This window comes from Mesoplodon mirus, assembly GCF_964341445.2.
Source record: "Mesoplodon mirus genome assembly, chromosome: 18".
Taxonomy (NCBI): domain Eukaryota; kingdom Metazoa; phylum Chordata; class Mammalia; order Artiodactyla; family Ziphiidae; genus Mesoplodon; species Mesoplodon mirus.
The window spans coordinates 47,744,293-47,769,849 of NC_138994.1; the positions used below are offsets into that span (position 1 = coordinate 47,744,293).

A 25,557-nucleotide genomic window follows, 5' to 3' on the forward strand; every position below is an offset into this window, starting at 1 on the left:
ATCACTCACTGTACAGCACTATAAATACAGGTAAAGGAGACGGGGAAAGTCTTTTCAGAATAAATTCCCAATTCCTTTCTTTTATAAAAATAGAATGCAAATATGTTCTGGTTAGCTAAAGGTTTTGAATAGTTAGAGTCTGGGATAACTCAAAAAATTTAAGTATCTTTAATTTTTAATCCAAGTGTTATCACTGAGGATAGCTATTTTGAATTCCTTTTGCATCTCAAATATATTTAAAGATATTATGATATAAAAAGACTATTCAGTTTATGTGAAGTTGCTAAAGAGCTTAAACCTTTGAGGCAGGTGAAGGGGGCAGGCAGGCTTCTGGACCCCTTGTGCCACACATCATCCACAGGCAGGCAGCCAGCTTTCTTTCTTTCTTTTTATTTTGGCTGCACCACATGGCCTGTGGAGACCTTAGTTCCCCAACCAGGAATCGAACCTGGGCCCAGGGCAGTGAAAGCACCGAGTCTTAACCACTGGACTGCCAGGGAATTCCCCAGCAGCCAGCTTTCAGGGATAGTGTGGATGGGCTTCTCCACTTCAAGACATCCCACTACTGTTCAGGATGCCCCTCTGGGGAAGCCATAGCCCCCCAGTGCTTTGAACTTTAAGGGATCATATTCTCTTTTTTTTTTTTTTGCTGTACGCGGGCCTCTCACTGTTGTGGCCTCTCCCGTTGCGGAGCACGGGCTCAGATGCGCAGGCTCAGCGGCCATGGCTCACGGGGCCAGCCGCGTGGGATCTTCCCGGACCGGGGTACGAACCCGTGTCCCCTGCATCGGCAGGCGGACTCTCAACCACTGCGCCACCAGGGAAGCCCTCTTTTTTTAAAAAATAAATTTATTTATTCATTTATTTTAGGCTGCGTTGGGTCTTCGTTGCTGCGCGTGGGCTTTCTCTAGTTGTGGCGAGCGGGGGCTACTCTTCGTTGTGGTGTGCGGGCTTCTCATTGCGGTGGCTTCTCTTGTTGCGGAGCACAGCCTCTAGGCGCACAGGCTTCAGTAGTTGTGGCACGTGGGCTCAGTGATTGTGGCTCTCGGGCTCTAGAGCGCAGGTTCAGTAGTTGTGGCGCACAGGCTTAGTTGCTCCACAGCATGTGGGATCTTCCCGGACCAGGACTCGAACCCCGTGTCCCCTGCATTGGCAGGCGGATTCTTAACCACTGTGCCACCAGGGAAGTCCCAGGGGGTCATATTCTTTACACCAGCCATGGGACTCCACTGTATCTTACACATTATATATTTTGCTTGTAAATACTTCATCTTCTGTTTTAACATGATTGAAGCTCTAGATGCCCTTTTATGTGTCAACAGTAATTTCAGTTTTCTCATTTAAACCTCACAATTACACCACGAGGTAGATAATTTTATCACCATTTTATTAGGAAAATAAGGATCAGGGTTACATAATTGTTCCAGGTCCTGAAGCCAATATGTCATACTGGGATTCAAACCCACGTCTGTGCTCCCTCCACTACACCACGTTGCTTCTCCTGAAACAGTTCATCAAACTACAGTTTTCTATCAGACTCTGGGTTCCCCTTGGGATGTACTGCCACCACCCACATCACACTGAAGTGCTTGCTTAAGTGGCCCCAGGTGATGTGTTCTAAATATCCAAGGGCAGGGTTTCTCAACCATGGCACTATTGACACTCAGGGCCAGATAATTCTTTGTTGGGGAGGACCTATATATTGTAAGATATTTAGCAACATTCCTGGTCTTTAGATGCCAGTATTTTCTTCTCAGTTGCGACCTCTTGGGAGGCAAAATCACCCCTGCTGAGAACCACTGATCTCCTCTATGCATCTCACAAGCCACTCCCACTGAGGAAAGATATGAGGTTGAAATTCTTGCTTCACACTGTCCCATTCAGTAACTTTCTTATCTGCTGATTTGTGCAAGTTCATATACAATCTACCAGTAGCTCAGGGTACAAGAAATATTTGACGATTGAGTTTGATTGCACAGATATGCAATGCACAGATATAAATGCAGGGCCTAATTACCAATATCACTTATCAGATTAAAGGTGACTGATCTCTTTCTTTTTACATTTTCACAAGCTATTTATTTTAAATTTATTTTTATTTCTTTTGGTCCTTGATAAATATTTTTTAACATCTTTATTGGAGTATAATTGCTTTACAATGGTGTGTTTCTGCTTTATAACAAAGTGAATCAGCTATAAATATAGATATATCCCCATATCTCCTCCCTCTTGCGTCTCCCTCCCACCCTCCCTACCCCACCCCTCTAGGTGGTCACAAAGCACCAAGCTTATCTCCCTGTGCTATGTGGCTGCTTCCCACTAGCTATCTATTTTACATTTGGTAGTGTATATATGTCCATGCCACTCTCTCACTTCGTCCCAGCTTACACTTTCCCCTCCCCGTGTCCTCAAGTCCATTCTCTATGCGTCTTTATTCCTGTTCTGCCCCTAGGTTCTTCAGAACTCTTTTTTTTTTTAGATTCCATATATATGTGTTAGCATACGGTATTTGTTTTTCTCTGACTTACTTCACTCTGTATGACAGTCTCTAGGTCTATCCACCTCACTACAAGTAACTCAATTTCGTTTCTTTTTATGGCTGAGTAATATTCCATCGTATATATGTGCCACATCTTCTTTATCCATTCATCTGTTGATGGACACTTAGGTTGCTTCCATGTCCTGGTGATTGTAAATAGAACTGCAATGAACATTGTGGTATGTGACTATTTTTGAATTATGGTTTTCTCAGGGTATATGCCCAGTAGTGGGATTGCTGGGTCATATGGTAGTTCTATTTTTAGTTTTTTTAAGGAACCTCCATACTGTTCTCCATAGTGGCTGTATCAATTTACATTCCCACCAACAGTGCAAGAGGGTTCCCTTTTCTCCACACCCTCTCCAGCATTTATTGTTTGTAGATTTTTTGATGATGGCCATTCTGACTGGTGTGAGATATCTCATTATAGTTTTGATTTGCATTTCTCTAATGATTAAAGATGTTGAGCATCCTTTCATGTGTTTGTTGGCAATCTGTATATCTTCTTTGGAGAAATGTCTATTTAGGTCTGCCCATTTTTGGATTGGGTTGTTTGTTTTGATATTGAGCTGCATGAGCTGCTTGTATATTTTGGAGATTAATCCTTTGTCAGTTGCTTTGCTTGCAAATATTTTCTCCCATTCTGAGGGTTGTCTTTTCCTCTTGTTTATAGTTTCCTTTGCTGTGCAAAAGCTTTTAAGTTTCATTAGGTCCCATTTGTTTATTTTTGTTTTTACTTCCATTTCTCTAGGAGACGGGTCAAAAAGGATCTTGCTGTGATTTATGTCATGGAGTGTTCTGCCTATGTTTTCCTCTAAGAGTTTTAGTGTCTGACCTTACATTTAGGTCTTTAATCCATTTTGAGTTTATTTTTGTGTATGGTGTTAGGGGGTGTTCTAATTTCATTCTTTTACATGTAGCTGTCCAGTTTTCCCATCACCACTTATTGAAGAGGCTATCTCTTCTCCATTGTATATTCTTGCCTCCTTTATCAAAGATAAGGTGACCATATGTGGTGGGTTTATCTCTGGGCTTTCCATCCTGTTCCATTGATATATATTTCTGTTTTTGTGCCAGTACCATACTGTCTTGATTTGTAGTATAGTCTGAAGTCAGGGAGCCTGATTCTTCCAGCTCTGTTTTAGTTTCTCAAGATTGCTTTGGCTAGTCAGGGTCTTTTTTGTTTCCATATAAATTGTGAAATTTTTGTTCTAGTTCTGTGAAAAATGCCATTGGTAATTTGATAGGGATTGCACTGAATCTGTAGATTGCTTTGGGTAGTATAGTCATTTTCACAATGTTGATTCTTCCAATCCAAGAACATGGTATATCTCTCCATCTGTTTGTATCATCTTTAATTTCTTTCAACAGTGTCTTATGGTTTTCTGCATACAGGTCTTTTGTCTCCTTAGGTAGGTTTATTCCTACATATTTTATTCTTTTTGTTGCAATGGTAAATGGGAGTGTTTCCTTAAATTCTCTTTCAGATTTTTCATCATTAGTGTATAGGAATGCAAGAGATTTCTGTGCATTAATTTTGTATCCTGCTACTTTACCAAATTCATTGATTACCTCTAGTAGTTTTCTGGTAGCATCTTTAAGATTCTCTATGTATAGTATCATGTCACCTGCAAACAGTGACAGTTTTACTTCTTCTTTTCCGATTTGGATTCCTTTTATTTCTTTTTCTTCTCTGATTGCTGTGGCTAAAACTTCCAAAACTACATTGAATAATAGTGGTGAGAGTGGGCAACCTTATCTTGTTCCTGATCTTAGTGGAAATGGTTTCAGTTTTTCACCATTGAGAATGATGTTGACTGTGGGTTTGTCATATATGGCCTTTATTATGTTGAGGTAAGTTCCCTCTATGCCTACTTTCTGGAGAGTTTTTTTTTTACCATAAATGGGTGTTGAACTTCGTCAAAAGCCTTTTCTGCATCTGTTGAGATGATCACATAGTTTTTCTCCTTCAATTTGTTAATATGGTTTAACACATTGATTTGCATATATTGAAGAATTCTTGCATTCCTGGGATAAACTCCACTTGATCATGATGTATGATCCTTTTAATGTGCTGTTGGATTCTTTTTGCTAGTATTTTGTTGAGGATTTTTGCATCTATGTTCATCAGTGATATTGGCCTGTAGTTTTTTTTTTGTGGCATCTTTGTCTGGTTTTGGTATCAGGGTGATGGTGGCCTCATAGAATGAGTTTGGGAGTGTTCCTCTCTCTGCCATATTTTGGAAGAGTTTGAGAAGTATAGGTGTTAGCTCTTCTCTAAATGTTTGATAGAATTCGCCTGTGAAGCCATGTGGTCCTGGGCTTTTGTTTGTTGGAAGATTTTTAATCACAGTTTCAATTTCAGTGCTTGAGATTGATCTGTTTATATTTTCTGTTTCTTCCTGGTTCAGTCTCAGAAGGGTGTGCCTTTATAAGAATTTGTGCATTTCTTCCAGGTTGTCCATTTTATTGGCATAGAGTTGCTTGTAGTAATCTCTCATGATCCTTTGTATTTCTGCAGTGTCAGTTGTTACTTCTCTTTTTTTCATTTCTAATTCTATTGATTTGAGTCTTCTCCCTTTTTTTCCTGATGAGTCTGGCTAATGGTTTATCAATTTTGTTTATCTTCTCAAAGAACCAGCTTTTAGTTTTGTTGATCTTTGCTATCATTTCCTTCATTTCTTTTTCATTTATTTCTGATCTGATCTTTATGATTTCTTTCCTTCTGCTAACTTTGGGGGTTTTTTGTTCTTCTTTTTCTAGTTCCTTTAGGTGTAAGGTTAGGTTGTTTATTTGAGATGTTTCTTGTTTCTTGAGGTAGGACTGTATAGCTATAAACTTCCCTCTTAGAACTGCTTTTGCTGCATCCCATAGGTTTTGGGTCGTCGTGTTTTCTTTGTCATTTGTTTCTGGGTAGTTTTTGATTTCCTCTTTGATTTCTTCAGTGATCTTTTGGTTATTTAGTAGTATATTTTTTAGCCTCCATGTGCTTGTATGTTTAACACTTTTTCCTGTAATTGATATCTAGTCTCATAGCATTGTGGTCAGAAAAGATACCTGATATGATTTCAATTTTCTTAAATTTACCAAGGCTTGATTTGTGATCCAAAATATGATCTATCCAGGAGAATGTTCTTTGCACACTTGAGAAGAAAGTATAATCTGCTGTTTTTGGATGGAATGTCCTATAAATATCAAGTCCATCTTGTTTAATGTATCATTTAAAGCTTGTGTTTCCTTATTTATTTTCATTTTGGATGATCTGTCCTTGGTGAAAGTGGGGTGTTAAAGTCCCCTACTATGATTGTGTTACTCTCAATTTCCCCTTTTATAGCTGTTAGCATTTGCCTTATGTATTGAGGTGCTCCTATGTTGGGTGCATAAATATTTACAATTGTTATATCTTCTTCTTGGATTCCCTTGATCATTATGTAGTGTCCTTCTTTGTCTCTAGTAATACTCTTTATTTTAAAGTCTGTTTTGTCTGATACGAGAATTGCTACTCCAGCCTTCTTTTGATTTCCATTTGCATGGAATATCTTTTTCCATCCCCTCACTTTCAGTCTGTATGTGTCCCTAGGTCTGAAGTGGTTCTCTTGTAGACAGCATATATATGGGTCTTGTTTTTGTATCCATTCAGCCAGTCTATGTCTTTGGTTGGAGCATTTAATCCATTTACATTTAAGGTAGTTATCGATATGTATGTTCCTATTACCATTTTCTTAATTGTTTTGGGTTTGTTATTGTAGGTCTTTTCCTTCTCTTGTGTTTCCTGCCTAGAGAAGTTCCTTTAGCATTTGTTGTAAAGCTGGTTTGGTGGTGCTGAATTCTCTTAGCTTTTGCTTGTCTGTAAAGGTTTTAATTTCTCCATCGAATCTGAATGAAATCCCTGCTGGGTAGAGTAATCTTGTTGGTTGTAGGTTTTTCCCTTTCATCACTTTAAATATGTCCTGCCACTCCCTTCTGGCTTGCAGAGTTTCTGCTGAAAGATCAGCTGTTAACCTTATGGGGATTCCTTTGTATGTTAATTGTTGCTTTTCCCTTGTTGCTTTTAATATTTTTTCTTTGTATTTAGTTTTTGATAGTTTGATTAATATGTGTCTTGGCGTGTTTCTCCTTGGATTTATCCTGTATGGGACTCTCTGTGCTTCCTGGACTTGATTGACTATTTCCTTGCCCATAATAGGGAAGTTTTCAACTATAATCGCTTCAAATATTTTCTCAGTCCCCCTTTTTTTTTCTCTTCTTCTTCTGGGACGTCTCTAAATCAAATGTTGGTGAGTTTTATGTTGTCCCAGAGGTTTTTGAGATCGTCCTCATTTCTTTTCATTCTTTTTTCTTTATTCTGCTCTGCGTTCATTATTTCCACTAGTTTATCTTCCACATCACTTATCCGTTCTTCTGCCTCAGTTATTCTCCTATTGATTCCTTCTAGAGAATTTTAAATTTCATTTATTGTGTTGTTCATCATTGTTTGTTTGCTCTTTAGTTCTTCTGGGTCCTTGTTAAACATTTCTTGTATTTTCTCCATTCTACTTCCAAGATTTTGGATCATCTTTACTATTACTCTGAATTCTTTTTCAGGTAGACTGCCTATTTCCTCTTCATTTGTTTGGTCTGGTGGGTTTTTACCTTGCTCCTTCATCTACTGTGTATTTCTCTCTCTTCTCATTTTGCTTAACTTACTGTGCTTGGGGTCTCCATTTCGCAGGCTGCAGGTTCGTAGTTCCCATTGTTTTTGATTTCTGCTCCCAGTGGGTAAGGTTGGTTCAGTGGGTTGTGTAGTCTTCCTGGTGGAGGGGACTGGTGCCTGTGTTCTGGTGGATGAGGCTGGATCTTGTCTTTCTGGTGGGCAGGACCACGTCTGGTCATGTGTTTTGGGGTGTTGTGAACTTATTATGATTTTAGGCAGCCTCTCTGCTAATGGGTGGGGCTGTGTTCCTGTCTTGCTAGTTGTTTGGCATAGGGTGTCCAGCACTGTAGCTTGCTGGTCGTTGAGTGGAGCTGGGTCTTAGCGTTGAGATGGAGATCTCTGGGAGAGCTTTCACCGTTTGCTATTATGTGGGGGCTGGAGGTCTCTGGTGGACCAGTCCTGAACTTGGCTCTCCCACCTCAGAGGCTCAAGCCTGACACCTGGCCAGAGCACCAATACCCTGTCAGCCACACAGCTCAGAAGAAAAGGGAGAAAAAGAAAGAAAGGAAAGAAGGAAGGGAGGGAGGGAGGAAGGATAAAATAAAGTTATTAAAATAGAAAAAATTATTAAAAATAAAAAAAATTTTTAAGTAATAAAAAAAGAGAAGGAAAGAAGAGAGCAACCAAACCCAAAATAACAAATCCACCAATGATAAAAGTGCTAAAAACTATACAACAAAACAAATAAAAAAAACGGACAGTCAGAACCCTAGGACCCTAGGACAAATGGCAAAAGCAAAGCTATACAGACAAAATCACACAAAGAAGCATACATATACACACTCACAAAAAGAGAAAAGGAAAAAAAAAAAATATATATATATAAAATAAAAAAGGAAGAGGGCAACCAAATCAATAAACAAATCTACCAATTATAATAAGCTCTAAATACTAAACTAAGATTAACATAAAACCAGAAACAAATTAGATGCAGAAAGCAAACCCCAAGTCTACAGTTGCTCCCAAAGTCTACCACCTCAATTTTGGGATGATTTGTTGTCTATTCAGGTATTCCAGAGATGCAGGGTACATCAATTTGATTGTGGAGATTTAATCCGCTGCTCCTGAGGCTGCTGGGAGGGAGTTCCCTTTCTCTTCTTTGTTCGCAAAGCTCCTGAGGTTCAGCTTTGGATTTGGCCCCAACTCTGTGTGCAGGTCACCTGAGGGCGTCTTTTGGGAAGTCTGAGGTCTTCTGCCAGCGTTCAGTAGGTGTTCTGTAGGAGTTGTTCCACATGTAGATGTAGTTTTGATGTATTTGTGGGGAGGAAGGTGATCTCCACGTCTTACTTCTCTGCCATCTTGAAGGCACCCCCCACTGATCTCTTTCAGCGTTCTACTTAGACTCTCCGGTTCTCAAATAATTACAAAGCCCTGGTTCAAGATAAAACTACTCTCCTCGAATCATCTGACCTTTCACAGTTGTTGCTTTCTTCTAATTCCCAGCAACTCAGGTCACCTAAATGCTCTTCTCTGGTGCTCAGTCTATTCCTATTCCCAACACCCACTGTCCTTTCTTTGCTCTTTCATTTCCTGGTACTCCTAATCATCACCATTCTTTCTCTGGGGAATACCTCACTTGGCTCTTGTGTCCTGGCCTTCAGCTCTCCTGTTGTCAAGTCATTTCTATTATTTTTTGTTTCCTCTCAATGTGGTGGTCCCCAACCTTCTTGGCACCAGGGACCAGTTTTGTGGAAAACAATTTTTCCACGGATCAGGGGTGGAGGGGGAGGAGGATGGTTCAGGAGGTAATGCGAGCGATGGGGATTAGCACATGAAGCTTCGATCGCTCGCCCGATGCTCACCTCCTGCTGTGTGGTCTGGTTCCTTACAGGCCTCAGCCCAGTACCCGTCTGCGGCCCGGAGGTTGGGGACCCCTGAATTAATGGATCATTCTAATTAGTATTATCACATATGCATAAGCATATTTTTATAAGGAGGTAAAAGGGGAATATGTATAAAATATATATCTAATGGGAAGAACTCATCCCAAAGATTTAATCACTCTAAAGTACCTAAAACAGATTTTACTTGTCACTGGACTACGTAGTCGAGATTGAAATGGCTCCTTCCATGAAGAATTTAGTTTGGGGGTTGTTGACAAAGTGATTTCTAATGATTTTATTAACAATGGAAGTCCCCTAAAACATTCTCAATTAATTTTATCCTGGGGACCATACTCCAGTGTCAACTCTGAGGCAGAAAAAAGGCGATTATGTCCAAGAGCTTTCCCACATTACACTTATATGTTTTCCATCCAGTAGGGCTTTTCTAATGTTTTCCTACCTTCAAAGAGTTTTCAGCAATAAAAACCTTCTATTGTGCAATATGATGTGGTCTTGATCAGGCTTTTCCTACGTTCATTAGGTCTCTGTTACCTACTAGAATAAGTCCTGTTTATGGACTCTCTTGTGTTCCCCAAGTTCCTTTCCAGTATGAAGTTTCTGATGTTTAAGAAATGCTGTGCGCCCACTGAAGGCCTTCCTACAGTTGCTACATTCAAAGGGTTTCTCTCCAGTGTGAATTCTCTGGTGACTAACAAGGTGTGAGTTCTGACTGAAGGCCTTCCCACATTCAGGGCATTCATAGGGTTTCTCTCCAGTATGAACACGGTGGTGTTTAATGAGATCTGAGCTGCCCCTGAAAGATTTACCACATTTATTGCACATATAAGGTTTTTCTCCATTATGAATTCTGTGATGTCTCATAAGGTCTGAGCTCTGATTGAAAGTTTTCCCACATTCTTTACATTCATAGGGTTTCTCTCCTGAATGAGTTACCTGATGTCGGATGAGGTCTGAGCTGCCTCGGAAAGTTCTACCACACTGATTGCACTGATAAGCGTTCACTTCTTGGCGAATTCTCTGCTCTTCTCTAAGCAACTCTTCCTTGCTGAATGTTTTCTCACCTTCCACAAGTTTCTCTCCAGTATGAAGTCTCTGATGTTTGAGAAAAGCCGTGCGCCAGATGAAGGCTTTTCCGCATTCCTTACATTCATAGGGTTTCTCACCACTGTGGATTCTGTGATGCTGGACAAGGAGTGAACGCTGCCGGAAGGCTTTCCCACATTCATTGCACTGATAGGGTTTCTCTCCAGTGTGAATTTTCTGATGTGTAACAAGGTGCGACCTCTGGCTAAAGGCTTTCCCACATTCATTACATTCATAGGGTTTCTCTCCAGTGTGAGTTATCCAATGCCGAATTAGATCTGAACTTCCCCGGAAAGTTTTTCCACACTCAGTACATTCATAAGGTTTTTCCTCCCTGTGAATTCTCTGTTGTTGGATAAGAGCTAAGTCAGAAGTGCAGGCTTTTTCACATTCAAGTTCCTTTACAGTATGTAGTCTCTGATGTTTAAGAAAGGCTGTGCGCCCACTGAAGGATTTCCCACATTTGTGACATTCATGGGGTCTCTCCCCACTGTGGAGTCTCTGGTGTTCTGTGAGGCGTGAACGCTGCCTGAAGGCCTTTTCACAGGTGTTGCACTTGAAGGGTTTCTCTCCAGTATGAATTCTCTGATGTGTGACAAGGTGTGAACTCTGACTGAAGGTTTGTCCACATTCATAACACTCATAGGGTTTCTCTCCAGTGTGAATTCTGTGATGGATAATAAGATCTGAACTTTGATTGAAGGCCTTCCCGCACTCATTACATACATATGGCTTCCCTCCACTGTGAATTCTCTGGTGCAGGACAAGGTTTGAGCTTCCCTTGAAGGCCTTTCCACACTCTTTACATTCATAGGGATTCTCATCGTTATGTATTCTCTTATGTCGGACCAGGTTAGAGCTCTGATTGAAGTCTTTTCCACATTCATGACATATATAAGGTTTCTTTCCTGTATGAATTCTCTGATGTATAATAAGATTTGAACTTTGATTAAAGTCTTTTCCACATTCACTACATACATATGGTTTCTTTCCTGTATGAATTCTCTGATGTACAATCAGGTTTGAGCTCCGATTGAAAGTTTTTCCACATTCCTTACATTCATAGGTTTTCTTTATATTACCAGTTTTCTGATGTTCAGTTACTTCTGACTTCCGTTTGAAGCTCTGGCCACAGACTTCATATCTGTGGGATCTTTCTCCTGCAGAAAGTATTTTTTCTCTTTCCTTACATCCATGGACTCTCTCTCCTGCAATGGCTTTCTTGGGGATCAGATTCACTTCCCTGATACCTCTCTCTTGGGAAGAGGGATGTCCCACTGCATCCTCTAAGGGGCTTACCCAATACCTCAATAACCTGTCCTCAGGATCACCAGTTTCAACTAACCCACATTCCTGGGAGATCTGTCTTTGGAGTCTTTCTGATACAGCCCTTGCTGAATCTTTTTCTTCAGAAATTTCCATCCTTGTCTTCCAATCTTTCATCTTATTTTTGGTCTCAGAATCTGAAATAATAAGTAGAACATTCTATAATTCCTAAAATACAAATTTTCACCTCTTTCCTACACTGGGAAGTCTCAGAGGGAGGAACAAGGTACTTGGAAGAAGACTCTTCCCTGCTGGAGCTGAGATTCAGATGTTTTTCAGAGGGATTGTGGCTACCACAGGAACACACACCCTATTGGTGGAGAAGAAACTTGCCAGGGTGCAGGCTGGAGCTGGTGTGTGGGGGTGGCCTGCAGGGTGGTGGAAGAATTCACTGGAGGTGGGCAGTCTGGAGCTGGAAGTGGCCTGTTTGATGGGGTAGGAACCTGCTGGGCCCTGAGGCCAGGCCAGAATGGGTTCACAGGAAGCAACTCACTAGGGTGATTGCCACCAGGCCTCCCACAAGTTGATCTTCTGGCAGCCACACCAGTAAGTAAAATAAAATAGCACACCAGCACCAGGAAAAGAAGTTCCTTCCTTTTCCTATGGCCTTGCATTTCCCTCCAGCATCCTCTATTGACAAAATCTAAATCTTGTACCAGATGGCAAAGGAGAAATCGTCCAGATCCAGTAACTTAAACAAAGCAAAGAAGGGTAGATTTGGAGTTGAGATATGATAAATTAATAATTGATCCACTAACCATTCCTCCCAATATATCATGACAGTTAAATATGAAACTATGCCTCAGAATAAAAATGCTTGGCTGCCATTTTAATAGAAATCAATTCTCCCTTTCTCAGACCTGGCATTTTTCTTTCTGGTATTCTGGTGGAACTGCCTCCTTTGTATGGCAATTTTGTATCCTCCTGCAACTGGAAGACAGATGAGTTTATTGCTTTTGAGTGTTCATATCATCAAATCCCTGACCTTGCCCAGTCACAAAAACACATTTCTGAGCTCCTTTAGAGAGCCATTTCACCTTGGCCCAGGGGACTGGAATGCTCTAGTCAGTAATCTTTTTGCAATAAATAAGAGGCAACACAGCATAGAGATTAAGAGTGTGGATTCTTAACTGACTGTCGGGCAAAATGCCTGGTTTTAAATCCTATCTCCATCACTTACTGACTGTGTGACGTTAGGCAAGTTGCTGCAACTCTCTGTGCCTGTTTCCTCATCTCTAAAATGGAGATAATAATAGTATTTACCTCATAGCGTTGTTAGGAGAATTAAATATATGTAAAACATTTAGAGCCATGCTTGGCATATAGAAAGCACTATGTAAGTGTCAGCTGCTGTTACTATTGCTACTATTATCATTAATCATTACCCTTTATGCCCAAGAATTATCATTAAGTAATGTGTCCCTAGCACAAACCTACATATCTAGGCTGGATTTTATTTATTTAACATTCAAATAAAATACTGGAAAGAATTGGCTTTGTCATAATTTTCCCTTAAAGTGATTTTTTTGGGGGTTTGTTTGATATATAGTGTTCAAAATTTAGAAACAGTTTAAAAGATGGAAAAGGCATTTCTCAAAACCCACTGAAAACAGTTAAAAGAATGACAAATGAGGTAAACTCCATCTTCAAAAAAAGGGTCATATACAGATGTTTCCCTAAGTCTCATATCCTGAAAGGCATGGTCAGTGATCTTCTAATTAGAGTGAAGAGATCTAGAGCCATGGTGGGGAGGCGGGTGACAGAAGCAGGGACTGTCCCATAGAGATCTAGTCTGACATATCAGAGTGGCAGGGGAAGATGCTAAAGAAGAAACGGTGCCGGCAGATCATTTAGGTTGTCTTCCACCTGGTACCTGGCTGAGGAACACTGGCAGCCATGGAGCAAGATGAAGAAGGGAGATGAGTGTGACTGTCAGACGGTGCTACGAAAGTCCAGTGATCTACAGGGCTTTTTCTGTGCCATGTTGATCTCCTGGAAACCAAAAGCTGAAGGGAGATAATGCCTGTAGATTTGATAAGAAGGTGTTTGTGGCAGCAGATCTGTATGAAGGCTTTGAGGTGCCCTTGCTCAATTCCCTCTGCCTCTTCCCTCTTTCATAGAGAACCTGCTTCATGCACTGTTGAGTAGTAATCATTCAGGTAACTTTGTGGGATGTGTGCTTGAAAACAGGTGGTTGTTGCTTTAGGAAAGAAAGCAACATGAGTAACAGAGGGATTAGGAGCATACACCCAAGAGGAACAGCAAAGGAATTAATAGGACGTATCCAGCAGAGCTGTCCACTGTCTCAAAGAAATTATAGACAAAACCATTGTTTAAATGAAAACTCAAAGAAGACATATAAGAGGGCTTCCCTGGTGGCACAGTGGTTGAGAGTCCGCCTGCCGATGCAGGGGACACGGGTTCGTGCCCTGGTCTGGGAAGATCCCTCATGCCATGGAGCGGCTGGGCCCGTGAGCCATGGCCGCTGAGCCTGTGCTCCACAATGGGAGAGGCCACAACAGTGAGAGGCCTGTGTACCGCAAAAAAAAAAAAAAAAAGAAGAAGAAGACATATAAGAGCTCAAAATAGATTGCAGATTATAAAAGAATAAAAAGAAGTGAGAAGTAATCTGGCAGAGCTGAAGGAAAAAAGTGGAAGGGAAAACTAAATGCATTACATAGATGAAACTCATCAAAGAAAAAAGAAAAATAATCACTGCAGGGACATGATGAGGCCTGGAGAGATGACACAGAATGCAGTGGATATAAATATGATTATAGAGAAAACAAGTTGCTACAGAAAGATATTCAAATATATATATAATTAGTGTTCCTAAAGAAGAGAAAAGAACAAACAGAAGGAAAAAAAAAACATTCAAACATAACAGAAGGAAATGTGGCTGAAATAAAGACTTGAATCTATTGGAAGGATACAGTGTAGTCCATAGAAAGTTGATACAGAACAGTCCACACCAAGGCATACCCTGGTGAAGTAACTAAATTTCAGGAATAAATGAACAAATGAAGATCTGAGGCAGAGGAGCAAGTAATGGGCAAGAGGGAATTTCAGGCTGAGTTTATACTCCTCCATGTTACACTCATGCCAGAGTATAGTAATGCCTGTAAAGTTCTGAAGAGACACAAAGTGTGACTTGATCATTTTTTACCTGGCAAACTGTTCCCTCATATTAAAACAGGCAAATGTTCTCAAGTAGGTAAAAACTCAGGGAGTATGACAGGCAGCCCTTTTTGAAAAGAACTGCTGGGCAATGAGATATAGCCAGTGAAGAAATGAGTGAAAATAAACATTCAGGACCTCAGAGAACATTGTAAAACAATGGATGAGGAGTGTTGAATCAATTTAAATATGGAACTGACATTAAACAATTGGAAATTATTTTTGTAGAATAGAGGAGGAGAGGTAGTGGGAGTTAAGTATAAATTGTGCTAATTTGCCTGTCTGTCATGACAGGGATCAACAGATAGCATCTCAAGTAGAAATACATAATTTTAAAAGAAGATCCAAACCTTAATATGTTTCATGATCAGTTTTTCCCCATAATTTTAAAGGAATAAACTTTCAAAATTACAGAGAAACAGACTTCCCTGCTGGTCCCGTGGTTAAGACTCTGAGCAGTGGTTAAGACTCTGTGCTTCCACTGCAGTGGGTGTGGGTTTGATCCCTGGTCCGGGAACTAAGATCCCGCATGCCACACATAGCGCAGCCAAAAATAAAATAAAATTACAGAGAAACACTTTTTTTTTTTTGGCTGCACCTCGTGGCATGCAGGATCCTAATTCCCTGACCAGGGATTGAAACTGCCCCCTGAAACACGCGCCCCCTGCATTGGAAGTGCAGCGTCAACCACTGGACTGCCAGGGGAGTTCCCACTTTTTCCATTTTTTTTTTTCTTTTTGCGGTACGCGGGCCTCTCACTGTTGTGGCCTCTCCCGTTGCGGAGCACAGGCTCCGGACGCGCAGGCCCAGCGGCCATGGCTCACAGGCCCAGCCGCTCCGCGGCATATGGGATCCTCCCAGACCGGGGCACGAACCCGTATCCCCTGCATCGGCAGGCGGACTCTCAACCACTGCGCCACCAGGGAGGCCCCCACTTTTTCCATTTTTGATCATAAAAATACTACATGCTCATTATAGGAAAAATCAAGAGTAGAGAAGAGCGTAGAGAAGGGCACAGAGAAGAAACTAAAGATAATCAATATTTTGTTGTATATTCTCCCAGTCTTATTTCTGGGCATAAATTTTTTTCTGATACAAAAATGGGATCACAGTATACATGCCCTTATTGTCCTCTTTGCCCTACTTGTGATACTGGAGCTGGACCCTGGAAACAGTTCCTTTTTGTTGGCTGGCTTTGTCAATAGAGGGTGCTGGAGGAACACTGTAAGCCACACAAAGAGAAAGGGGTTTCTCTTGGTACTTTTGAGCTGTTTTGTCTTTTGGTGGGGCCCCCAAATCAACATAAGGGAGGCTTGATGGGGTAGACCAACCAGCTCTGGCCTGCCCAACCCTCCAGTGAGTTTTTCCACTACCCAGCAGGCCTTTCCTATGGATTACCTCTAGCCTGCCTGCACCCTTCAGTGAATTTCTCTGTCATTTGGCAGGCCATACCGACAGACATGCCCTCTGACAAATTTCTTTACACCAGCAGGCTATGTTTCTTTGGCAACCACAACCCATCCAAAAAAGTCTGAATCCCTGCTTTGGGGTGAGGGGGGGAGCCCTCTTCTAAATTTGTGGCTCCTTCCTTATTTACTCCTCCTTAGTCCTAGAGGTAAGATGGCTTCCTGCGTTATCTATTTCTATACTCCTTAGTGTTGTCTTTAGATCGTTTTAGTAGTTAGCTACCTTTACCGGTTAAATATTCTTTATATTAAATGTCCCTTGTTTAAACTACTGGTATAGTTCTCGTCTCCTGACTGGATCCTGACCGATACAGATACATATTATCATTTCATTTTAGATCTAGAACAAAGTGAAGATGATACAAGAAGAATAGGAAGGGGGCTAAGAAAGAGGAAACAAAAATGTGTTTAGAAATAGTGCCAAAAGGACTCCTATCTGTAAGAATCATTAGGGTCAACCTTTACCACAGGCATAGGTATGGCAAAGTACCCAGTCCTTAGTCCCACACAGCATTCCCTGCAGAGATGAATGGCATTCTCTGCTCAACATTTTCATCCAATTCCATAGGTGAAAGGAATAGGGAGTAATTTAAGGAACTCTTTGCCTCAGAGGATGTCTGGAGAAGGATACAGTATCTAAAACATAGGCTTGATCAGAGATGAGTCCTCCTCTACAATCCAGTCCAGCTGAACTCAGAGCTTCTGGGAAAAGGGCATTGTTATTTCATATCATTCACTGATGTGTTCGCCTAACTTACATTAACTAAGCACCCACCATATTCCAGACACTCTACTAGGTACTGGCAATACAAAGGTGAACATCCCTGCCCTCAAGGAACTTACAGTTCAATGAAGGGAGATATATGTGTAAATGGACAAGAAGATAGTGTGGCCAGTGCTGGAATAAGGTGAGCACTGTCCAGTATGGGAGAACCTGAATCAATGAAACATGGTAACTGCAAGTGGGGGAAGAAAGGAGTCAAGAATGACTTTCAGTTTTCTGGCTTAGGCAATGGGTGGGATATGGTGCTGTTTATGAAGACAGGGGTCAGAGAAGGAAGAGTAGGTTTGGAGGGTGGGAGAGTAGGTCCAAAGATCTGAAGATGAGTTGAGTTTTTAGTCATCTCTTGGTTTCTAACAGGAACCAAGCTCAGGGAAAGGCAAGGAGTTGTCAACTCCACAGATTAGGCTAGACGCCCTTCAACAAAGAGCAGAAGCATCTTATCTTGTCTCCAAGAGTCAAAGCCATTGGGAATCCTTAATCCTCCAATTCCACTGAGCTCTTTAAAACCTTTTCTCGTTTCTTGCTTTTCAACCGAAACTCAGAGAATTCGGGGTGTATAGAGTCTACGTTAGAGGACAGAGCCCCGACTCGGTGAGACCAGCTCTGTCTCTTCCTCTAGTACCTCTGCCATGCAGGGATTCCACTGAGTGTGGACCCGAGGCCCAGCATCCTTTTGCGATTCATTCACAGCCACATCCTGCAACATCTTGAATTCCTGAAACAGAAGTTCCTGTTCTGCAACTACCCAATAAGGAGTTGGCAGCAGATACTCCATAGCTTCCCTTTCCTTTTTAAATCTCTACTACTTCCTGCATTCCCTTGGTCTCAGTAGATAATCTTGCCCCTCGCTTTAAAAATATGTGAGACCATGTGGTAAAAATCACCTCACGTTACTCTCTCTTTTCAGTGACTCCTCATCTTTACTGTATTTTGTCTCTTCCATTCGCTAGTATTTATTGCTCTTTAACTGAGCACCTATGATGGGCCAAGCACCATGCTAGGTGGTTAGAATACAATAATGAGGACAGAGTCCCTGCCCTTGACTAGTGTGTGGTGTCAATTAAATGTGTTAAATGCACAATAAGGGTAAGTGTGGGTGCCATGGGACCTCATGAGAAGAGCACAACCTGAGGGGGGTGGGATAGGTGAGGAAACTTCCTGAAGGAAGCAGCTCCTAAGGTGAGGCCTGAAAGACAATTTGAGATAACTAGACTAAAAGAAGAAGGAAGGGCTTTTCAGATTGAGGCTGAAGCATGTACAAAGGCCAGGACGTGAGAGAAGCTACGATGTGTTCATGGATGCACCATATGACTGAAGCCCAGAATACAGACAGTAAACGATGAAGCTGGGGAAGCAGCGGTCAAACCACGGGAGGCCGTGTATCCCAGGCTAAGAAGCTTGGACTTTCTCCTGAAGGCAGTGGGGAACCCCCGGAAGGGGTTAAAGCAGGAGAATGACATAATTAGATTTATCTTTTTAAAAGACTGCTCTGAAAGCTTTATGGAGAACAGACTAGAGGGTGCAAGGCTGAAAGCTGGGATATTGCTTAGGAAACTACAGCAGAATCTATGATGGAGACAGTAAGGGCCTCATCACTGACAGTGAGTTACTGGGACTGAAGACATTTTAAAGTATATTAAAGAAGCAAAAACAGGGAGAATCAGTGCTGTCCTGAATGGAAAGTGTGAGGGAAAAGAGAAGGCATTAAGGATGGCACCCTAGTTTCTAGCTCGGACAACTGCCTACGCTGGGTGGTGGGACTGAAGGAGTGGCGGTGAGGGGTAGGAGGTGGTCAATTCCACTTCAGACACGTTATATTTGACGTACCTGTGTGGCATCCAGGAGAAAACTTCTGAGAAGCCAATGAATCAGTGGGTCGGGAACCCAGGAGGAAAATCTAGAATGGACACACAGATTTTGGAATCATCATCATATAAGTAGTATCTAAAGCAGAAAAGTGACACTGGCGATTACAGCTCGGAGGCAGCTTAGAGTTCTGAACACAACAGGGCTTTGGAAGCAAGCAGAACCAAATTAGAATCCCAACTTTTTAATCTCCCCCAACTATCATTTCTGCAAATGTAAAGCAGAAACACCACTTACTCCAAAGTGTTATTGTACACATTTTAAAAAACCCACCCTGGGAATTCCCTGGTGGTCCAGTGGTTAGCACTCGGCACTTCCACTGCCGTGGCCTGGGCTGGGGAACTAAGATCCGCAAGCACGCGGCACGGCAAAAAACAACAACAACAACAAAAAACAACCCCCCCAAAAAAAACCCCACCCCAATGTATATAAAGCCACATACCTCTACAGTGTAAGCTTCCCAAGAGTGTAAGGGATGGGGGTCTTTGTTCTGTACAGTGTTGGAACAGTACCTGGACCATAGTGGGTGCTCAATTAAAAATCGTTGAATAGGGGCTTTCCTGGTGGTGCAGTGGTTAAGAATCTGCCTGCCAGTGCAGGGGACATGGGTTCGAGTCCTGGTCCAGGAAGATCCCACATGCCGCGGAGCAACTAAGCCGTGCGCCACAACTACTGAGCCCGCACTCTAGAGCCCGTGAGCCACAACTACTGAAGCCCGCATGCCTAGAGCCCGTGCTCCGCAACAAGAGAAGCCACTGCAATGAGAAGCCTGCGCACCACAACAGAGAGTAGCCCCTGCTCACCGCAACTAGAGAAAGCCTGAACGTAGCAACAAAGACCCAACTCAGCCATAAGTAAATAAATAAATAAATAAATAAATTTATTTATTAAAAAAAATCATTGAATAAATGAATAGTAGGTTAACTCTCTTCCCTCTTTCCCTTGACTAATCCCTGAAATTCTTTTCTCCCTTGGTTTCCATAATGCATGATAGCCCACCCACTCTACTTTTTTTAATTGTCTTTACCCTTTCAGCTTTTCCTTCCTTCTAGTCCTCTCCTTTTATATTCAGTATCTCAATGACCATATCACCTCTGGCTTCAGTGATCACCTTTGTCCAGAATGAATCATAAATTTAAAACTCCTATTCCTCATCTACATTGTAGTCTATATTCACAATGCATCTCCAGTCCAATGTCTTACTGACAGTCAAGAAGGATCAAATGCATGAAAATGAACTCAACATTTTGCTTCTAAATGTATTCCCCCTTCTTACTATCTATTTCTGTCCAAATGACCAGTTTTCATTTAACAAATATTTAACATGAGCCTATAGTGTCCAGGCACTGTTCTAGACCCTGGGATGCTCTGGTGAAGAAGCCCCTAATGGGGCTTGTATTCTAGGGGTTTCTAAGCCAGAAATGCAGTAGTTTTGTTTTGCTTTTAATTAAAAATACTTTACTGCTAAAAAATTCTAACCATCATCTGAGTCTTTAGTTAGTCATTATCTTTTTTCAACTGTAACATCAAAGATCACCAGTCACCATAACAAATATAATCATAATGAAATAGCTTGAAATATTGCAAGAACTGCCAAAATGTGACACAGACATGAAGTGAGCAAGTGGTGTTGGAAAAATGACACTGATAGACATGCTCAACGCAGGCTTGCCACAAACCTTCAGTCTGTAAAAAATGCAATATCCATGAAGCACAATAAAGCAAAACACAATAAATTGAGGTATGCCTGTACTATTGTAGAATTATCTATTTCTCCTTTCAGTTCTGTCAATTTTTGCTTCATATACTTTGCAGTTATAAGTCTTACATTTTCTGGTTACTGCCACCTCAACTGTGAGCCACAGTAGCCTCAGGAGGAGCTTGATGAAATGCAAATTCTCAAGCACCACCCAGACCTACTGAGTCAGTCTGTTGGGGAGGGGCCCGGCAATCTGTGCTTACCCAGCTCACGCTCCAGGTGATTCTCAGCTTGCTAATCTGAGAAGCACTGCTCTGGGAGGCAAGTCATCTTGGACTCCCCTCTCTCTCTGTCCCTTCTATCCGTACCTACTAACTAACTCTGAAAACCGTTCCAACTCCGTCTTAACCCAGAACCTTCTCACCCCATGCTTGGATTCTCGTAAAATCTCTAAACGTTTTCGGGCTCCAATCAATGCTGATAACACTGTCGGATGAAATAATTTTCTAAAGCACTGCTGACACCAATGATCAAAAATCCACCATGACTTTTCTGTCACCCATTAAAGGAAATAATAGCTTCTTTTTGACTCACAGAACTGTAATATATCCTAGGGCTGCCATGACAAAATACCACAAACTGGGTGACTTAAAACAACAGGAATTTATTCTCTCACAGTTCTGGAGGTTAGACGTCTGAAATGAAGGTGTTGGCTGGGTGGCTTCCATCTGCAGGCTCCTAAGGATAACTGTTCCATGCCTCTCTCCTAGCTTCTGGTGACATCTGGCAATCCTTGTGTTTCTTGCTTTGTAGATGCAGTACTTCAGCCTCTGCCTCCACCTTCACGTGGCATTCTCGCTGTCTCTGTCTCTTCACCTGGCCCTCTTCTTATAAGGACACCAGTCATATTGAATTAGGGGCCCATTCTACTCCAGTATGACCTCATCTTACCTAGTTACATCTGCAATGACCCTATTTCCCAATAAGGTCTCATTCTGAGGCACTGGGGACTAAGACCTCAACATATCCTTGTTGGGGGACAAATTCAACCTATAACAATAGCCCCATTCTATGATTCACGGAAGAGCAAACCTATGCTCTCGGATTCTCCCTAAATTCCCATATATTAAGCTTCTTCCCATTCTGTCCCTTTGCCCATGACTCTCCTACTTGTGATGTCCTTCCTACTCTCCTTCATCTACATCAATATCAAATGCAGCAAGAGGCCAGGCAGTTAATCAGAATGGGTGAAGCAAACAAGGTGATAAATGACAACTAATACTTTGCTGCAGTGTCCGGGAGGCAATGATTACTGGGAACTGGGGATCTGCAAATTTTGTACTGAGTCTAAAGGAGGGAGCTGCTACTCAGTTCCTCCTAATTGCACCATGCAGACATGTGTGCCCTATTTGGCTACATCTTCTGATTGTCCAAGAGATGCTGAAAATACAGATTTTTGAGTGAGTGGACGTGAAAGAAATTTTCTGATTTTAAAATGTTGGCCACTGGGCTTCCCTGGTGGTGCAGTGGTTGAGAATCTGCCTGCCAATGCAGGGGACACGGGTTCGAGCCCTGGTCTGGGAAGATCCCACATGCCGCGGAGCAACTAGCCCCGTGAGCCATACTGAGCCTGCGCGTCTGGAGCCTGTGCTCCACAACAAGAGAGGCCATGATAGTGAGAGGCCCGCGCACCGCGATGAGGAGTGGCCCCCACTTGCCACAACTAGAGAAAGCCCTCGCACAGAAACGAAGAGCCAACACAGCCATAAAAAAAAAAAAAAAAAAAAAAATGTTGGCCACTAATTCAAGTAAAAACAAACAGCATGAGTCAGGAAAATGTGTCTACAGGGAATTCCCTGGCAGTCCAGTGGTTAGTTAGGACCCTGCACTTTCACTGCAGTGTCCGGGTTCAATCCCTGGTTAGGGAAATAAGATCCCCAGAAGCTGCAGGGAGCGGCCAAAAAAAAAAAAAAAAAGTGTCTACAGTCTAATCTGGCCCAGGGGCCATACTTTTACAACCTCTGACTTACACAAATTCCTCCCACTGTTTCAGGCTCACCTTAGTTAGTACCTTCTAACTATTTCAATCCTTTTAATTCAGATTCATGTGCATGCATTAGTTGATGCTACACAAGATGGAGTCCCTGCCTAGGGGCCTGGAAGACTTAGATAAACAGACACACACGGAACCATGTAGTTAGTGTTTGTGAAGTAGACGCCAAACAAGCTAAAAAAAGATGAAAAGCTTAAAGAGGGAGGGAGGGAGGGAGGTGGCAATCCTGGAAGGCTTCCCAAAGAAAATGACTTTAGAAGCTACCCCTGAAAGAATATGCAGATGTTTACAAAGAAGAGACCAGCCCCAATCCCTCCCTCCTCCGAACTCCCCAACAGTACGAACATTTTAGATCAGGTATTACAACATGTCTGAACCATACAGTTCATTCCTGTGGTTCAGTCTAGTCTTCCCAAAGGGTCTGTCAGTTACTCCTGGAGCGTTCTACGCGCCTGACACGGCATTGTGCAAGGAAGAGGGTCAATTCATGCCTGGGGTTTGATTCTGGGCCTGGGGGAGATGCGGTTTGCAGTACTCACAGGAGGGAACTGGAACAGACTGGAAAAGGGGGACGCGGCGCGGAGGGGTGGGGGTAGGGGTGTGTGGTGTGTGTGGAGATGGGCGGGGTACGCCGAGAACCAGGAGAGGGCCAAGGGCATAGAAGGCCTGGCCGCGCGCACCCGGCGCCTAAGTCCCGGAGGCCACAGCCTCTCCCCGTTCGAAAAAATGAGGGGTCAGCGCCCACCTCCGAAGATCTGCTCTCCACCCCGCTTCCCCAGGGGACCCAGGCGCTGGGGCCCCCAGTTCTGCGATCGCAGCGGGGTCTCACCTCCAGGCCACCCCTAGCCTCCCGCTCGACCGTGGCCCCCTGCACGGCCGCCAGCGCTCAGCCCCAGCTCTTCCCTCGGGCGCGGCGCCACCACCCTGGACATCGTGCCCTCAGCGGCCGGCCACTTCCGGCGTGCTCCCCCAGGCGGCCGTCCCCCGCCCTGACGCTGGACCCGGCTGTGCCCGCCAATCCGCGGGCGCGCCCCCAAGCCGCCTCCCACCCGCTCAAGGGTCTTCCCTGCGCAGGTTCAGCGTCGTTCTCTCGGTCTCGCGCGAGCGGAGTCCTGAGGGTCCAGCGCCGCGCAGGTTGGTGCACCTGCAGGCGCCAAGTAACGTATGCGAGGCCACCACCGAGACGCAAGTCCTCCGGGTGTCCTAGACTCGCCCACGGCTGGCCTCTGGCCTGTTGGTCTGGGTGGGGGACCCTGTCAGATAACCACGCTTTTGTTCTAATTTTTAATTTCTTTTTTTCCCTGCGTGCTTTTGTGGTCTCATTCATTGATGCCTTCTGTTTGCAGTGCCCTCTCAAAGGCTTGGTAGTACAGAGATAAACAAAGATAGCGAAATGTTTAAAAGGGCAAGTTCTGAAGTGAGAACATCAAGACACTCAAAGTCAGACAGAATCGCTGACCCACCATTTATGGGCTGTGTGACTTTGGGCAAATTACCTAACCTCTCTGAGTCCAATTTAATGGATTACCCTACTTTTCGTCACTGATTTTTATTTTAATTTTATCTATTTATTTTTGGCTGCACTGTGTCTTTGTTGCTGGCTGTGGGCTTTCTCTAGTTCCTGGGAGCAGGAGCTACTCTTCCTTGCGGTGCACGGGCTTCTCATTGAGGTGGCTTTGGCTTCTCATTGAGGTGGCTTCTCTTGTTGCAGAGCACGGGCTGTAGGCACACAGGCTCAGTAGTTGTGGCTCGCAGACTCTAGAGCGCAGGCTCAGTAGTTGTGGCACAAGGGCTTAGTTGCTCCGCGGCATGTGGGGTCTTCCCGGGCCAGGGCTCGAACCTGTGTCCCCTGCGTTGGCAGGCGGATTCTTAACCACCGTGCCACCAGGAGGTCCCTTCTCACTGATTTTTTTTTTTTTTTTTTTTTTTGTGGTACGCAGGCCTCTCACCGTTGCGGCCTCTCCCGTTGCGGAGCACAGGCTCCGGACGCGCAGGCTCAGCGGCCATAGCTCACGGGCCCAGCCGCTCTGCGGCATGTGGGATCCTCCCAGACCGGGGCACGAACCCATGTCCCCTGCATCGGCAGGCGGACTCTCAACCACTGCGCCACCAGGGAAGCCCCCTCCTCACTGATTTTTAAATGCTGTTTTTATTATTAACTAAATTCACACATGTACTTGGTTATGTATTTGAGGTACTTTCTGTCTGCTTACCTGTTTCTCTCTCTCTGCTTTGATAAGAAACTGTTATAATTATTGTGAGCTTTTAAATATGTTTTAAAATCTGGTAGGAGTAGTCCTCTCTTCATTTACTCTTCTTTTTTCAGAAAAAAATTGTAACCCTGAATGTTTTCTTGTATTTCTTATATTACTTTTAAAAGAACAAAATAGTGTTTTTGTTTTGTTTTAAGAACCAAAATCTGCTTAAGCCAGAAGAATGAAAATGGAGGAGAGAGGGAAGAACAGTAGCTACATTTTTGTTGCGAAATGTAAAGTCGTTGAGGGTGGTTTGCTTTGGCTTTTTAGTCATTTTTTAAAAAGAACAAAAAACTGTCTGATCTCATCTGGGTTTAACATGCTGCGCCTGTCAGCAGTGTGAATTCATTATGTAATTCATTTGCTCTACAAATACGTATGGTGTGCTCGCTCTCTGCCAGATGCTGGTGATGCAGTGAATGTTGAGCAAACCCAAGGCTGTCTCATTGAACTTAAGGTCATGAAGAGGAGATATTTAAACAATTCCATGAAAAAATATAAAATGTTAACTGTAGTGAGTGCTATTCTGGAGAGTACAAAGTGCTCTAAGTGTTTATAAAAGAAGATTTGACGTACACAGGAAGGTCTGTGAAAGCTTCCTGGAATCAGGCTCTCCCTGAAGAGTTAGGCAGATGAAGGACAAGAAAGTAACAGAAACCCACCTCTACTTAAACATATGTGACAGGAAAGTCCAGGGGGTTGACTGGCTCCCACAAAGGCCAGAATTCAAGGATTTAGGCACTGTCATCAGGACTTTTTTTTTTTTTTTTTT

The 25,557-nt window shown here is 42.9% G+C and overlaps 1 protein-coding gene across 1 annotated transcript; it reads right to left on the bottom strand.

The window, feature by feature from the left end:
* Positions 1–2,075: 2,075 nt before the first annotated feature.
* ZNF594 (zinc finger protein 594) lies at positions 2,076–23,439 on the bottom strand. Its single transcript, XM_082602847.1, has 3 exons — positions 23,360–23,439; positions 18,740–18,809; positions 2,076–11,622 (listed from the first exon to the last, which is right to left on the bottom strand). Exon 3 carries the CDS (start codon positions 11,600–11,602, stop codon positions 9,611–9,613), a length of 1,992 nt encoding a protein of 663 aa, XP_082458973.1. The 5' UTR covers positions 11,603–11,622; positions 18,740–18,809; positions 23,360–23,439; the 3' UTR covers positions 2,076–9,610.
* Between the last annotated feature and the right edge of the window lie 2,118 nt (positions 23,440–25,557).

Excerpts from the sequence above, each read along its gene's own strand:
- ZNF594 (XM_082602847.1), bottom strand. The coding sequence starts at position 11,602 with ATGAAAGATTGGAAGACAAGGATGGAAATTTCTGAAGAAAAAGATTCA.